General features: G+C 47.3%; 1 protein-coding gene across 1 annotated transcript in view; it reads right to left on the minus strand.

Moving 5' to 3' along the window:
- The window catches only part of LOC144722679 (lipopolysaccharide-responsive and beige-like anchor protein), a 281,782-nt gene that overhangs the window by 245,297 nt on the left and 19,190 nt on the right, over positions 1-17,295 (minus strand). The window contains exons 5-15 of the mRNA XM_078600981.1: positions 17,045-17,166; positions 16,535-16,661; positions 14,378-14,497; positions 13,336-13,482; positions 12,173-12,370; positions 10,321-10,454; positions 8,782-8,890; positions 5,393-5,545; positions 4,327-4,495; positions 2,367-2,446; positions 402-464 (exon numbers count right to left, since the gene is read on the minus strand). Coding sequence (XP_078457107.1) covers positions 402-464; positions 2,367-2,446; positions 4,327-4,495; positions 5,393-5,545; positions 8,782-8,890; positions 10,321-10,454; positions 12,173-12,370; positions 13,336-13,482; positions 14,378-14,497; positions 16,535-16,661; positions 17,045-17,166 — 1,422 coding nt within the window. The remainder of the gene's footprint in view (positions 1-401; positions 465-2,366; positions 2,447-4,326; positions 4,496-5,392; positions 5,546-8,781; positions 8,891-10,320; positions 10,455-12,172; positions 12,371-13,335; positions 13,483-14,377; positions 14,498-16,534; positions 16,662-17,044; positions 17,167-17,295) is intronic.

A 17,295-nucleotide genomic window follows, 5' to 3' on the forward strand; every position in this document is an offset into this window, starting at 1 on the left:
CAGAAAGCAATGTAGCCATGTCCAATCGTTGTGCTGTACTTCTATGCTACTTGGCCTACACCACCTCCCCCTTCAAAAACAGGTAAATTGAGTGATGGCCCAGTGGTTATAGTGTACTGCACCGTTAACCTGGCCACTGGAGTTCAATTTCCGGCTGCAGCCAACATCTGCGGAGAGCGAAATATCTGAACCGCCGGTCATGGATTCCCTCTCCCTCCCACTAAAGCGCGCTGGACCAGCGTGGTGAAGTATGGTCAAATGACCCGCGTGATGTAGGAAGCACTCGTCCCAGCAGTGGACTGATAAAGGGGCTGTACGTGCAATCGTGGTCGCGTGAAAACAGTGTGAAAATAGCGAAGCGAGGGACTAATAAAGTGAAGGGAGTGTGTCCAGTTGCTTACTTCGTGAACAGTGAGCAGGTAATTTAAGATGCTTTGGAGCTCATCCGGTTTGAGCCCTCCTTCCTGTAAAATGAAAGCAGCAGTCCAGGAATTCAAGTAAGCCAGACATACACAACAACATCAAGGCATCAACGTGTAATTCAGCATCGTAGAACGTGGTTCCTGGCCGTGGCTAAGATCAGCGGCGAGTAATATCTGAATCCATCCTGGATCCCTCAATCCACATCATGCCTCCTAAGGGCCGGAATCCATCGACAAGCCATGCCCATTTTGACATGGCTGATGATGCCGATGATGTCACCAAGCCCCACCCATCACCTCCCGTCCAGCGGAGCAAAGATGCCGTGTGGGTAACGACCGGTTCACAAAGCTTCCCATCCACCGACACAATCTCACATTTTACTTCACCCTCTCACTTCGACGGCATTATTTGGTGACGCTGCAACGGGCAGCGGTGCACAAGCACAAAAAAAACAGCAAAAAAACCTGACATTCGTCATTAACACTGTGGCCTGACAAGGAAAAAAATACAACGGATGACGTTTTGGGCAATGTCCCTTCTTCATAGCACGCGTGCTCTGTGCTATGAAGAAGGGCTACGAGCCCGAAACTTCACCTGTTACGTATTTTTCCTTTTCAAGGCAACAGCGCTATTGACGCATGCGTATGACATATTGTCTTCATAAGCTCTGTTTGTCTTCTCACTTGAGGTCAACTTGACTTGCTACGCTCACAGAGTCTGAGTGCACCCCCCCCCCACCCCGAGGTCAACTTGACATGACGTGAGTCCTGTACAAGCCCTGCGCCATGGGAGTAGCGGCGAGGTCTACGCCGGACAACTACGCCCAACGCCGGTGTACGACGGAGCCAGGAAAAAAACGGTTGGTTGTGGCTGTTTTCTCTGTAGTTTTTTTCATAACTGTCTATCCCGGGACCCCATTACAATCATCTGTTTAGTGTGCAAGTCACATGATAAATAACCAATGTGAAGTATCCTAGAAATATCTGGCTCGCAGTTGTTACGATGCGCGCTTGTTGTCCACACTCAGGTTGTGTGTGGGGTTGGAGGATAGTGCAAGGATGGAATTTGAGACACCGATTCCTAGGGAAACGACGTGTCGGTGATGCACGGTTTTCAGCTCTCTCTCTCTCCTAGCGCGAGTTTTTTTTTCTTCTGCATTTTCATCAGTTGAGTTGAACCGAATGCTTTGCGCCGGTTCGGGTCCTGTGTTAAAATATGTATCAGAGTTAAGGAATACCCAGTTACTCTAGTTAAATAATGCAGTGCAAATCACCTTCCAAAAATCGAGTGCAAACCAAACCAATTTGTGTTGCTTCACGTATAATGGCTACAGAGTATCAGTCCTTCAACCTCAATGATGTAATCGTTTTTTGTTTTGGTAAAAAAGATTACAATAATTCTACATTTGAAGCTTTCATTGGCTACCACATTCATTGGCTACCACATTCAGATAAGCCTCTCCCCCCCTCCTCCCCCCTTAACTTGTATTTAAGAACGTGTCTCTTGGAATTTTGCCTCACTTGATGCAGCAAATCTAGCTGTGACGGTCCCACCTGATGACGGAGACTTGTGTTGCCTCCGAAACGTCGTGATTTATAATTTTATTTCTATTGTTTGTATTATTTCTTTTTACCAACGTGACTTTACCGAAAAAACCTAAGAGTAGTAACAATAATGTTTAGTTTTATATATCACGTCGTCGTTCGTGCAAAAACTTCTTCTCGCAATCGCTGAGGAACGGAGCCATGAGGCAGCCGAGGAAGTGAGCCGGCACCAACAATTGCCCAAGCTCTGCGAGTCCTCTATACATTAAGATGGTTTTAGTCAAATAATGAGTGTTTGTATTTGGTTGAGTTTAACACGATGCGTCCAATTAATATTGTTGTGGTAAAGGGTTTCGAACGAGGCTTTCCCTGAATGAAAGTGCAGGTATTGCAGGTCACCTTGAGAATGAGCTGTTTGAGAAAGAGCAGGAGGTAGGCACGGAGCATGGCCATGTCGTCGCGGCTGGGCCTGGGTCCGTCTGCAGCGTCACACCACGACACCATCACACCAGCGACGCCAACAACACATAGACCCACAACAACAACAACACCTGAACCCACAACACTGTCGCGAACCAACAACAACACGTGGACCCACCACAACAACAAGTAAAACCACAACACGGTCGTGGACCCACAACAACAACAACAACAAGTGAAACCACAACACGGTCGTGGACCCACAACAACAACAACAACAAGTGAAACCACAACACAGTCGTGGACCCACAACAACAACAACAACACGTGAAACCACAACACAGTCGTGGACCCACAACAACAACAACAACACGTGAAACCACAACACAGTCGTGGACCCACAACAACAACAACAACAACACGTGGACCCACAACAACAACAACAACAACACGTGGACCCACAACAACAACAACAACAACACGTGGACCCACAACAACAACAACAACAACACGTGGACCCACAACAACAACAACACGTGGACCCACAACAACAACAACAACAACACGTGGACCCACAACAACAACAACAACAACACGTGGACCCACAACAACAACAACAACAACACGTGGACCCACAACAACAACAACACGTGGACCCACAACAACAACAACAACACGTGGACCCACAACAACAACAACACGTGGACCCACAACAACAACAACAACAACACGTGGACCCACCACAACAACAACACGTGGACCCACAACAACAACAACAACAACACGTGGACCCACCACAACAACAACACGTGGACCCACAACAACAACAACAACACGTGGACCCACAACAACAACAACAACAACAACACGTGGACCCACAACAACAACAACAACAACACGTGGACCCACAACAACAACAACAACAACAACACGTGGACCCACAACAACAACAACAACAACAACACGTGGACCCACAACAACAACAACACGTGGACCCACAACAACAACTACAACACGTGGACCCACAACAACAACAACAACACGTGGACCCACAACAACAACAACAACAACACGTGGACCCACAACAACAACAACACGTGGACCCACAACAACGACACGTGGACCCACAACAACAACAACGACACGTGGACCCACAACAACAACAACAACACGTGGACCCACAACAACAACAACAACACGTGGACCCACAACAACAACAACAACACGTGGACCCACAACAACAACACGTGTTCCCACGACATCAAACACGTGGACCCCCGGACACTGCATCGCGCGTTTCTCCGATAATAGGAAGCCACTGGAGCTATATGCACTTTTAAATCTATACTGAAAACTCATTTCTGTACAATTTCTTTTTGTGTTTAGTTTGTTGTTGTTAGTTTGTGGTCCTTCTCCCCCGCTGCCCGTCCCACCTCTGATTAGCAAAAAAAATACGTACATACATAACGTCACCGAGGTTAGGGCGCCAGTGTCCCACCACCACATAGTTACCATGGCCGGAATGTATTTATTTCAGCCAGGTGTATTTTGTTTAGAAGTGGCGCAGTGGCTCGTGCACTGCACTATGAACCTGGTGACCCGAGTTCATTTCCCGGCCACAGCTAACATCGGTGGCGAGTGACATCCGGACTGTTCCTGGCCACCCGCATTCACCAACCCGCCACTGCCCAGCGTGGTGAAGTATGGTAAAAAAAAACACCCCCGTAACTGAAAAGGCACAGAGACGCCTTCATCGAGCATTATGCCAACAAAGCGCTGTGCGTCATTTATTTGTTGTCAAGTCTATAAATGAGATGCCGGTGGTGGCGGAGGTTATTACATCGCAGGCTCAGGCGAGACAGCGATGACTTGGGGAGGCCTTGACCCAGCAGTGGATTGATCATGGCCGATGACGACGACGACAACGAGGATTTCTCACCGAGTCCGCGGGGCACCGTGCCACTGCGGTCCATGGGGTTCACCAGCCAGTAGTAGTGCTTGAGCGTGTGCAGCACCTGGATCGCCGTGCCAATGCGGCGCACCGCGTTGAAGATGCGCGTCTTCTTCACGAACTCATTGGCCAGGTAGGTGTACAGGGTCTGCTGCACCTGCAGCGGGGCAAATGACAAGGACGCTTCAGCACTGGAAGCCGAAATAAAAAATATAAAAATTAAGTTGTGCTTTGCATGATCAAGCAAGAGCCTTTGTAAACCCATTTATAATGCTGGCAGATGGAAATTGAACGGCGACCACTGGATTGCAAGTCCAGCGGACTAACCTTTCCTTCATGGCAGCTGTCCAAAGCCTTAGCGGGAGTTACTATATTCTTGGACAAGAGGATCGGGAAAGCTGCTGGCTACACCATGCACATCAGGGGTGTACAGCCCCTAATAGGAATCGCGAGATATTAACCACATCGCCCGGTATACAGGAGGTCGTGGGTTCGATCACGACCCTGACGCCTGTATATTTGGAGTTTGCATGTTTTCCCCGTGGTTGCGTGGATTTTTCTCTGGATCCTCCGGGTTTTTCCCTCCGCATTTAGAAACATGCTTTTCAAATATGTGGCTGCTATACATTTCAACATGATAAGCCACTTAGTTGGGCTATCATTTGTTGGTCAGGTCGCTTCTGAAAAAGAGCACCTGGTAAAATAAAAAAATAGTTCTTTCGGTAAAGTCACGTAGAAGGGAAATAATAAAATAATTAAAATAAAACATAATAAAATAATTCTCACAACGTTTCGGAGGCAACACAAGCTTGATACAGCTATCGTGCTGTGACGGTTCCACCTGAAGACGGAAGCTTGTGTTGCCTCCGAAACGTCGTAAGAATTATTTTATTATGTTTTATTTTTATTATTTTATTATTTCCCTTCTACGTGACTTTACCGAAAGAACCAAGAAGATGAATCCCTGCAGTCACAAAAGCTTTAAATCGAAGTTTAGTTTAAGTTCATAGGCCAGGCCCGAGAGGATGCAAATAATCGTGCACAGCAAGCATACATTGGCGTCGACGTGCACCCAGATGGCGGGGTTGAAGAGGATGTAGTCGCACAGCTGCTTGAGGAGCGGCGCTCCGTTGGGAATGCTCTCCAGGTACTTGGTGAAACCCAGAAGGTGCCCAACCACGCTGAGCGTCAAGTGCTGTGTCGATGCCTGAAAGACAACGCACGAAGGAGAGAGAGACGGACAGAGGAGTGGTGTCAGCGCGAAGGCAAGGATAAGGAGGCATGTCTCTCATAAGAGAACTCGTCGCAGTTTTGAAAACCGGACGATCGCCGTGATCATACACAGGTTCTCAAAGACACAGAATCGCATAATCCAGCGCGTGCGCCTTTTAGTTTCCCCGCAGAATTTCAATGCAGAAGCTGAGGTGACACATCGTGGCGCATAATGGGCTACTCTTCCAGGAAAGTATGTATGTCCAACTTCTTTCGCACCGTATGTAGCCGACCGCGCTAATTGGAGCTGTGGGGTCCTTCCAAATGAGGTAATTCCAAATGACCCCACAGCTCTGTCTTTAAAATTCACATTATGGAGGTGGACTGGTGGCTTAGGGGCCAGACTGCGGAAGTCCTAAGTTTGAATGCAGGCTTCAGCTGATGGTGAATAAACCAGGTTTTCATTCTTAGTGAGGTGATAATCTCAGACGGTCACCAATGACTGTGAAAAAATACTCCTGTGACATTAAATTTAGTTTTTCACTTAAATTGGCTAAATTACAGCTGTGATAATAAAATAAAAATGGTTTGACTATCATCCGATGAACATTTCTTTCAATGGCAGGATGGTTGGAAAGTGCTGTCCCCGACTGTGTGGATCAGATGTCACTTGAAGAAAAAGGGCTCGCAGAGGTAGCTTGAATATTTTTCTTCCGTGGACCGCTCTCGAGCATGAAGGACTGCACTGTTCTGCAAGAGTTCCAAATGGATGATTTGATCCATGATATTAAGCCGAGATGAAATTGGCATAAATTTGATGACATTTTTTGAAATTCAGGTTGTTTTCTTAATAATATATTCTGTCCTATTTCAAAAATAATAGATGATCTTCATTAAAAGGCAAAATGCCAAGCAAATATCAAATCAAACAGCTCTAATTTTGTACGTATGCACCTATGCAGAGCGTGCTGCGCTGTTTAATATGATTTTTGAACTTTCTTTTAATGAAAAACTGGAATAAAAAATCAAAGTTGGGCACACTCTGGTGATGTTAATGTGGCATTACTTGGGTTATTTTTGTAACAAAACATCAATTCAGTGGCATCACTAGAGCTTGCCTCGCAGAATTTGTTTTAAGATTATCATTAATAAGGCTTGAACCTTGTGTCAGACAGCCCGGAACACACAGCTAACATATGTACCGAAGAGATAACGCAGCTGTTTGTCTATGGGGTTGCGACATGCTTGTCGTGCGTTACCCTTCAACAATATTGCAGAGTCTGTGGACTACAGCTAGAGAGACTCCTGCTTGGAATAAATAAACCCAGTGAAGAGATGGATATTGTTGGTGTGCAAGAAAAAAAAAACAGTATATCCAGAGAAACCCACAGACAATGCTCATTCCTCTTTTTCAACTTCCTGAGCTCCCTTCCCCATCCATCCACCATGTTGACTCCCTACCCCAGTTGAACACTAGGGCTCAATGCCTTTGTCTCTTCTCCGTGGCCGACCGACTAACAGAATACTTAGGCCCATTATTTCAGCGCAGCGTCTTGAGATGCGGCCACATCTGATGCTACGCAAATCTACACTGTATCTGCACGACAAAAAACAACTTGTTGGTACTGCCACCGACCACACATTTATCTACCCTATCACCAAATCTGTAAATTAGAGGTAAGTGCCACTACACGTGACCACCCACAGAGTAGAGGATGTATGTATGTACGTACGTATGTTGAACTTCTTTTGCACCGTACGTAAACAACTGTGCTAATCGGAGGTGCGGTTTTATTCCGACATTAAAGCATTGCCGACTGCCTTACTGTCGATTAATGAATTAATCAATCATGAGTTGTGGTCGCATGCAGTGCCGCGGTTAGAACGTGCGCCTCTGAACGCGCGGCGATGCGAGTCTGCCGACGGACGGAACATTCCGCCCGCGCGCACGTTCGTACGCTTCGCCAGGTGGCAGATGGCAAAGCGAAGGAACGGTGCCACCCGCCACCTTCCCCTCTCGTGCAATTTCTCTCCCTTTGTGTCATTTAATTAAGACCCGGTGCAGAGACACCCACGGTGGACATCTGCTTAGAAATTAGGTGACACGGGATGTGACATTTTCAGGTTTCAATTTCGATAGCTTTAATGGAGGGGGACGCTGGGCTTAAAGATCGCCCACTCTGTTAGGGACTAAATTAATAAACCTGTAACGTTCATTACAAAGGTGTCTCTCCATCAGCGTCAACACGCATTAGCAAAACATGAGGCCAAAGCAGACTAATGATTTTAAATGCATGTACTTTAAATGTTTCATTCTCTAAACACAGGGGTGGGGACTCACAAGGCCTGTGATTTCATTTGATATGGCCCTTGGTCATCAGTGGCCTAGCACTTTGAAATGGCTTACGACATTATTGATCCATCACTGCAAGCATTGAAGCTGCACTAATCAGCTACAAGACGGGAATATTATATTCTCTATATCATAGTTTATGAACATACCTTCATTTGTAATTATGTTTTGGATATGAACATTAATTCATTCGTGACATTATTTTCATGCCAAAAGTTCCACTTAATTAAAAAAACCCGAGTGTGAACCAAAGATCATATGAAGCGATATCGGAATTAGTTCGACGATGTCTGCTTCTGTGAGTCACTCTCTAATGTGCTCTGTGAGACATCGGAATGGATTTTTGATCTCGTGACAAGACCGAGAGAACATCTGCGATACAAGTAGATAAAAACAAAATATTTCAAACATAAGGAAACAAACGATGATTGTGAGGAGTTAAGAACGCACAAACTCTCCGTGGAACAAAACGTCATCCATTAACTCTTTCTTATTCCAATGACGTACGTGTAAGCCATCAGTTTTACTTCCAATTTGCACGTCATCGAAACGGGAGGGCGTGTAGCACAGTTCGGCGCTAGCTATCGTAGAGAGTGCGGTCGTGTCGCTACGGTTCTCTGCGGTGGGTACAATTATCTTTACAATCAGCGGCGCTATGCCCCTCTAAATAAAACGAACACTCAACCACTCGCACGTTCCGAGATCCGGCGGTGAACGGGACCCAATCAGCGACTTGCGGTTGTGTTTGGAAGGAGGAAAGGGTTCGAGCGGCACAACACGCGGCACAACCGGTAAACACGACGGAGGGCTAAACCCATCCCAGCACGAGCCCGCCCCCCCCGCCCCCAGCCAGCGCCAACGCCCGGCAGCATGGTCACCTTCTCCAGATGAGCACCGATGAGCAGAAAGCCCTTGCTGGACACCATCTGCTCCTGCATGATGACGGAGCTCTTGAGCAAGTCCAGCAGGAAGGCCAGCAAGGTGCCACTGCACAGCGGGAGATACGAATGCAGCACAATGTGGATCTATACAGCGTGGAAATGCGACCACATCTCTCTCTATTTTGTGGAGAGGGCAGACAAGTCGTAGGTCTGTGTGCGAGTCTATGGGTCTCAGAATCGATTGGTCTCTGTGTGCATTTATTGGTTTCTATGCGAGTCTGGATCTCCGAGTGAGTGTTAACAACACAATGTGGGTTTATAGAGAGACTGCATGTGACTGCGTTTCAGCACTCTTGTACAGAAACAGTGAGATATAATCGTATTTGAGATACCATCTGTGTAAATAATAATAAAAGGCCCAAGTGTTGGAATAAATTACCATTATTAAAAAAACTGATCAAATAAAAACGTCATCTTAGGCAAAGCCCTCACACCTGTGATATGCGAAAATAAATTTAATGTAAGAGCCCTGACTGACAAAACATTTTGAATATGGTGCGATAAATTAGATTCGTGACAGTAATGATCTCTTAATTTCTTTTCTCCGCCTTCATTTGCATGAAGAAACATTTGAACATGTTTACATATTTTCACAGCGCATAGCGAGTTGTGCCCTTAATATTGAGCACACATTGTTCGCAATGGATGTCTATCGCAATTGACGCTCGCCAGCTTGAAGTAAAAGGATAAATAAATCACAAAATAAATGACAATGTCATCACTTTTCACTATAATTATTATTATCATCATGGCCTAGCACGTCATTTTAAAGTATGGATTTTGACAAATAACTATAAACAGAGGATCTCCCACATTAACTCATTTACAACAATGCACATTGCTGTAAATAAGAAATGTGTTTATTCAGGAAAGCCTCACCAAGTCTCAGTTCTATTTTTGAGCAAAGCTTTGGGGGATGTTTGACCAGTTCAATTCAGAAGTTTTTGCTTGTAAGAGAGAACCTGAATACCCAGACAGAGTTGGAATAACCACTCGAAAGGTCATCGCACAGGAGTTCACAACCCATTTGCTGCACTACCATATCCTGTGGCCACTTTACAAACCAGTGAGTTTGGGAGTTTCACAAATCTGTGTGATCGTGTTTGGAATGGGCCCTGGGACAAGGAATGAAGTGAAGGCCCCCCTCCCCCCGACCCTGTCCCATTTCCGCAATATTTGTAGCCAGATGCGTTGGTCTCGGTGCGGTTGCACCGAGACCCTGGTGCGGCCGGGTACGGGTAGGGAACGGGTACCCGTACCCGGCCGGTACGGGTACCCATTTGCGACCCTGGTGCGGCCGGGTACGGGTAAGGAATCAAAACCCGTTTGCGACCTCTGCTGCTCACTCAAAAGTGCCGCCACTGGCATGATCCCCCGACCCTTGCCCCCAAACCGCCGGACCGCAGGTACGTGCACCAGCACGCCCGGTCGCACGACTGACTGCGGTGAGCGATTTCCGCGGCGGTCAGCTCTCACCAGACAGAGGTGTTCATCTCTTCACTGTTGTGCTCCAGGAAGTCGAGCTGCCCGAAGAGCGGGAAGAGGACCTGAACACCGCCGATGGAGTGCATGGCGCTGTGGATCGGGTTCGTCACCACCGCTTTCACGCACTACGGCACACAGGGGAACATCATCATTATTAATTTTCCTAATTATCATCAGCGACAACATCACGCACAGGAACATGGTCATCATTATTTAATCGCGATCATCTGCCAGAGGAAGGCCTACCCAAACTGCCGCGATCTCTCACGGTCCCATTGAACTGTAAATATGTAAATGGTAGAATGTGTTTTAATAAACATGTCATTACAGCCTTAAGTGAAATGCTGGACAAAGGCTTCCCCATACTGTGTCGGTCATGGGTGTTGCTTGACCAGCCTTCACCACTCGAGTTGGTAAAGGAGGGGGTCCTAGAACCGGTTCAGATACAGTTTCACTCGGAATTGATTTTAGCCAAGGCCTAGAATCGAACCGAGATCTACGGGTTCACAGTGCAGTGCGCCAACCAATAAAATACTGCTCCATCGCCCGTTTGATTTAGCTGTCGGTAATTCAAAAAATTACGTTTTTATAATATTTCAGTCGGTGCCCGATACACGGCATGAGCCGCGACGTAGGGGAGGGGGTATAGAAACTCCCCGGAAAGAAGTCCCGAACCACAAGCTTCAGAATTTCGAGGAGCGAGGAGATGGGGCTCACTGCCCCACCGAGTGGGGACCGCGAGCGGGGCGCGTGTACTTTTATCTGGGATGGGGAAGGTAGGGGAAGAAGAACTAAAGTAAGGGAGTAGAGAGTGTGGGGGTGCCGTCGGTAATTGGAGAAAAACAAAGCGTGACTTTTATTGCGTCACCAGCTCACAATGGCATATTCCTCCGAGTCACGTCACAGCAGGCATTACACGCTTCATCAGCGCCCTTCAGGAATGCATTTTCTGGACAGCGGCAAACGCCGCGTCATCAACTCGGTGCCAACTGGCTCCACGTGGAGCATTGGCTGCCCACTCAACCATGCGGCCACACTTCACGAGACTGCGTCGCCCTGAATGCGCCCGATCTCATCGCATCTCGGAAGCTAAGCGGGGTTTGAGTGCGCTTTGTGCTCCGATGGATAACTGTGCGGAAATGCCTGCTGTTGTGGGTGGGCGTAGACTGCCAGGCAGCAAAAACATGGCAGTGTATACCAGGGGGTACCTTCTTGAAACTATCTTTGTGTGGAGCTTTGAGCGATAAGACTTTTGTATGCATGGTGGGTTTTCTCGGGGTAACCCGGTTTCCTCCCACATGCCAAACACTCATTCAAGGGAATTAGCCAAACATCCCGATGCAGGATCAACGACTCGGTGAGGGTCTCCTGGGTGAAGACACACGGAATGCCGCTAGTCATCACGCCCCTCCACTCTGCCAGCAGAATGCTTGCAGCAGCAAGTGGGCGGCCCTCGTTTGTTGCACCATAATAGACGCACAAGGGTAAACGCAACAACCAGCAGCCCACTCTCAAAACAGGGCTACTCTGCTGCACCACATTCATCCCTCACCACACACACACACCTTTTCGTGATGTTTGGTGCAGTGTAAGACTGTGCAGCTTATCGAGTTACTCTGAAGAGTACCATGGGTGCTGTGTTATGCGGTACTGGGTAGTGGGGTACCGTGACGTGCAGCGTGAACCTGTGTTATGCAGCACTATGTAATCCAGTGTGGTACCATCTGGTACAATGCAATGCAGTATAGCGCTATTACGCAGCCCTATAACGCAACGCAGCGCGGCACCGTGTGCGATGCAGCATGGCAGGACGCCGCAGTGTGCAGCGGACAGCGCGACGTGCCTGCAGCATGAGGGCGTGCGGCGTGTGCACGAAGATGGACGTGGTGTCACGGGGAGACGACTCCAAGCACAGCTGCCCGTCCGTGGCCTTGGCGTTGTAGGTGAAGGCCAGGGAGCCGGCGAGCCGGCCCTCGTACAGCACGAGCTGGTGGTGCTCTGGCAGGTGCAGGTCACTCTCCGTCTCAAACTTGAAGGTGTTCTGTGGTGTGCGAGGAGGGGTCGCAGGACAGAGGGTGAAGGTCATGGGCGCGGAATTTGCTTTCCCGAGTTGTATTGAGAACGATTCACACCGCCGCCAACACGATGAAAAAAAAGTCTTCATTTAGGAATTGATTTTAGATCGTTTCAGCTATTCCGTATAGTTTATTGTTTATTCCATCTCATTTGTAGAGTTTTGTTTAGAGTCAGTCAATATATCCCACACCACTGACCCATAATTCCACTAAGTTTCACAAACACAATCCCATTCACGTATCATGAGCGTAAGAAATTACTTTACCGACAAATAGATTCTCTTTACATGTTTAGCATTCAGCCTCACTGAACAAGAGACCAATCAACCTAGACAATGATAGAAGGGAATTTTGCATCCGAATTGGAGCTGCCTCTGAGCCAGACAAGGGATAAATCATCGTATGAGCAGTGGGAAGTGAGCAACGTCAAACACCATCGCTCTCGCTCCCACGTTTCATCCCAACGTGCAGCCCCACACGGCAAAAGTTTGACTACCCCGTGGCGAGATGTTAACTACCTCGCCCGGTATACAGCAGGCCGTGGGTTCAATCCCGACCCTGATGTCTATATATTTGGAGTTTGCATGTCTCTCTCCCCGTGGTCACGTGGATTTTTCTCCGGGTCCTCCGATTTTTCAATCTACATTTAGGAACGTGCGTTGAGTATTTGGCTGCGATAAATTTCCACGTGATATTCATGGCGAGGTTACTTCTGAAAAAGAGCTCTGTAGCTCAGTGAGCCTTACCTGGCAAATACTGAAACAAATCAGCTCCACAGGCCAAACAACCCAAGTCCCATTCCCCAATCAAAGTAAAAGCCGCTACCCCCAGCTTCGAGCGGCGGGTGGGGGGGGATGTGTTTTGCCGATGTCCTCGGTGCTTGTGCCGACAGCCGCACCCGAGCACACGCAAGTCGCGACGCATTGCTCACTTTGTATCCGGGCCCCAGCTGGAAAATGGCCGCCACATGCGAGCCGTTGAGGGCCTCGCTGAAGAGATAGACGGCCGACATCTGCCCGCTGAACGTGCGGTCGGCGTCGATGTTGTCCGCCGAGCCCAGGTAGCACTTGTCGAACGTCTGTTGGGGTGGGGGGGGGGGAGCAGCAGGGGTGGCGGGAGGGGAGGAAGCGGAGGGGGCGGAAGTTGGGGTAAGCGGGGATCCACGAGGAGGAGGTAGGGGGAGCAGGAAGGATGAGCAGTGTGAGCTAAGTCAGGACGGGTGCTATCGATCATTACCACCTTCAAAGCAATAAAAGTTACTAAAGTGACAATGAACTGCTTTTATTTCACATCTTAACACAGTTTCATGTTGGTGAGAAAAAAAACGATTGTGGTTTAGATTGTGCTATTTTTAATCAACGGTCTGGATTATGGAAGTCGAAGAGCAGTTTTATTTTGGAAAGACTCTTCCCCACCATAGAAATGTGGAATTTCCTCCAATGGCTCAAGACTGTCAGGAGAGATGAGAACTGCCCACTTCTCCCTTAAGCAAAGGAATATTAACTTTAAATAAATGTAGTATATACACACTGTATGTATACTACATTTATATGACAAATAACTAAATATCGCAGGGTAATTTTCACACAAACATTCCTGTGTGATCTACATGTGGTAAGTGAACCCATTTATACAAACATAAGTATATTCACAACCAGCCGAGTACCAATTAAGACAAAATGTCTCTCGCAATGGAAAACTCGTAAAAGAAGAAACGGTGCAATCTTAATATCAACAATGATAACAAATTATATTAATACAAATAAAACCAAAACATGGTTTTAAATATTATAAATATAGCTGTACAGGAACACTCACTCCCTAAAAAGACTTAGCAGCTATACATTGCCCACAAATCGTAAAAGTTCAGCATTCTGATATAACGCAATGCTCATTCGAGCGGCCGACTCCAGGCATGTAACAAACAACACATCATCACCCAACTCAAACATAAACTTCAACAGAAATCTTACATCATTGGTGCTGATGTACCAGGCCATGTCCCCCGACGACACCAAGTTGCCATCCACGTAGCAGCGGATCTCACAGTTCTTCCAACGATTGTACACGTGGACGATTGTGATCATGTACCACTGTCAGAACACACGCGCAGGCGGCACCACAAGATGAACTACAGGCACTCCTCTACTTAAGAACGAGTTAGGTTCCAGAGGTGACTGTCCGTAAGTCTATTTTTCGTAAGTCCAACTTCACTCCTGTCGATTCCAAACATGTTGTACGGCATGTACACTAAACACGGGGAATGGCTTTAAAGTTGTATAACCTCCTGTTGATGTAGATGCCACTGGTTCTTCATGTTCTGGAGACGTAGATGCCACCACCGCCATCTATTGCGCGGCAGTTTAACTTACAACTCTCGGTCCGAACAGGTAACTGGACATACGTACAGGTTTGTTCATATCTCTGAAAGGTCGTACGTCGAATTTTCCTAAGTAGAGGAGTCCCTGAACTTTGCTCATACACATGGCAATTGTCTAGCAATGTCTTGACACAAGGGTGGTGTACACATACCTGTGCACATGGCACTGTCAGGTGGGCAGTGTGCATTTCAAATAGGATGATTCACCCAGCAGTGATTCGACAGTGTGTGGCAATTCAGGGTTGCGACTAGATTTAAGAGTTGGCATCGTAGTGAATAGTAGCTTCTTTAGTGGTTGGAAGAGTGATGTGAATCCATACAGAGGTGCAGACAAAAACGAAATGGAACGTGTCAGCGGTTCAGCCAAAAACAGTGCTGAAAGAACAAATAGTAAAATATTAAATCTTACACGTACAATTCAATGCACATACCATGCATTGTACGCACAAATATTATATATAGATGCACAAATATGGGAAAAAACATGATGCACTGTGGGTGCTTTTAATTTTTTTTACAGAGCAGCAGCTTAAAGTTCAATTCGGGCCAAACAAACCATTTGGCATAAACTAGTAATGATTGGTACATGCGGCACACATATCATCACAAAACTCTGTTTGTGCCACAGTGCCAATTTTCACGAGGCAAGCCTACAGACGTCAATCATTCCAAAATTCATACGCCTGCCCAAAGCCCTGTACGGAGCCCTGTGGGAATCACACTTGTATAGATTATTCGGTCAGTCGCATCAAAAATGTATGGCTGGAGTGGGTCGGGGAAGAAAATATATATATTCCCCAACAGCTGACAATATACCGGGACGTAGTCAATCACACTGTGCCACATCGCATTTATAATGCAATGCATTCAGGCAGCGCAGTTCCTGCCTGCAGAGTTCCGTGCACAGTTGGGTTCACAAGTTAAGCACTTGGGAGCAAGTGTGGTCACCTGGGTTTCTTTTTTTAAAGAGCACGAACGTGCCATAAAATAAAGCTCAACCGCAGCAGGGCAATTAAATGCAGTGGCCTTTACTTAACCAGCCAGAGGCTCGTTGGGAATCAATGCGGCGGCTGGATGCGAGACCCACGGCGCCGTATTTATGCGAAGACGGTTGAATTTTTCATCTTAAGTTTTCAGTAATTTTCCACATTTGGGATTGGAAAATACGATACCAGCGTATATAATGGGCTCTTCTTACTCATATTAAAATCCATATTGGCCGCATTGATAATTCCCTGCAGGAAATAATTGTGTGGATCCAAATGTTTTTTTGGTTTTCTCCACACAAGTGCCTGGCACCAGCATTTGCAACAACATCAAAATAAAGAGTTGGACAGTTTGGCTCGGAGGTCAAAGTGCTGACCTGGCACAGCTAAGATCCTGGGAAATGTACTCTCCCCAATATTGTGGACCGGCGGTGACTTGAAGGGATCTCAGCAGTTGCCCTGTGATATCCGCTTACTTGGCCCGTTCTCTAAAACGCAGGAATGCACTGCTCTGCAAGAGATTCGAATGGATTGTTTGTCCCATGACATGTCGCTGAAAGCACAATTGGGATGGAATTGACCAAACAATATATTTTTAAAACTCAATTTAAAAAAATAAATATGCTTCCATAATTCAATGCCAAAACTGCCAGGGGCCTGCAAGAAAGAAATCAATGGCTCCTACTGATTTTGTAATTTTCACCCATTCTCCGTGAAAGTGCCTGGAACCGGAATTTGCAACAATAACATGAGAAGCGCCAAACCTTCTTGGGCTGGAAGTCGTACTGAATGCAGTGCTGGGAGCCTTTGCCCTTGGACTTGAGTGCGGTTACAGTGAGGCAGCTTCCCATGAAGTGGCTGGAGTAGCCGACACCCTTGCTTGTGCGGAAGCTGAACCAGCGCCCACCACGCACACACGGACAAAGACACACACACACGTTATAATCTTGGCATTTACGTGCCGCTTGCTTTGAAAGCCTCAGCAACACAAGGCGCCTGATATCACGTCTCATCTAAAGATGCTTCCAAACACGGGGGCTTACATTAGTGTAGAAGGGGGTAATGGGGACACAGGGTGGGAGGGCGGGGGGGAGGGAGGTCATGGCAGGAAAAAATGGACGAGAGGAGAAAGAGAGGAACAATGCGGCACGACCCGGTATTAAGCAATCACTAAGTGGATTCTGTGGCCAATGGAATTTTCAAGGAAGATTTTCCAAAGAACGCAGGGAGGAGTAAGCTTCCTCGTATTTCTGGCCGAGCGGGCCGGCACACACCAGTACAGGTAGGGCTTCTCCTTCTCGGCGTTTAGGCTGGTGACGGGGTCCATGCGGACCCACATGTGGACGGTGAACCCGTTCTGGTACGGCCAGCGTGCTATGGGTGGCAGGGCGATAGCCTGAACGTACACGGACATCACACACACACACATTACACACACACACACCACAATCAGCATGGTCTGTTTATATTGTATAGAGGTTCTAAACAATAACTCAGACAAAATGGGGCACCGAATAACCATCAG

The sequence above is a fragment of the Lampetra planeri genome, chromosome 15 (assembly GCF_965212315.1).
Source record: "Lampetra planeri chromosome 15, kcLamPlan1.2.h2, whole genome shotgun sequence".
NCBI lineage: Eukaryota > Metazoa > Chordata > Hyperoartia > Petromyzontiformes > Petromyzontidae > Lampetra > Lampetra planeri.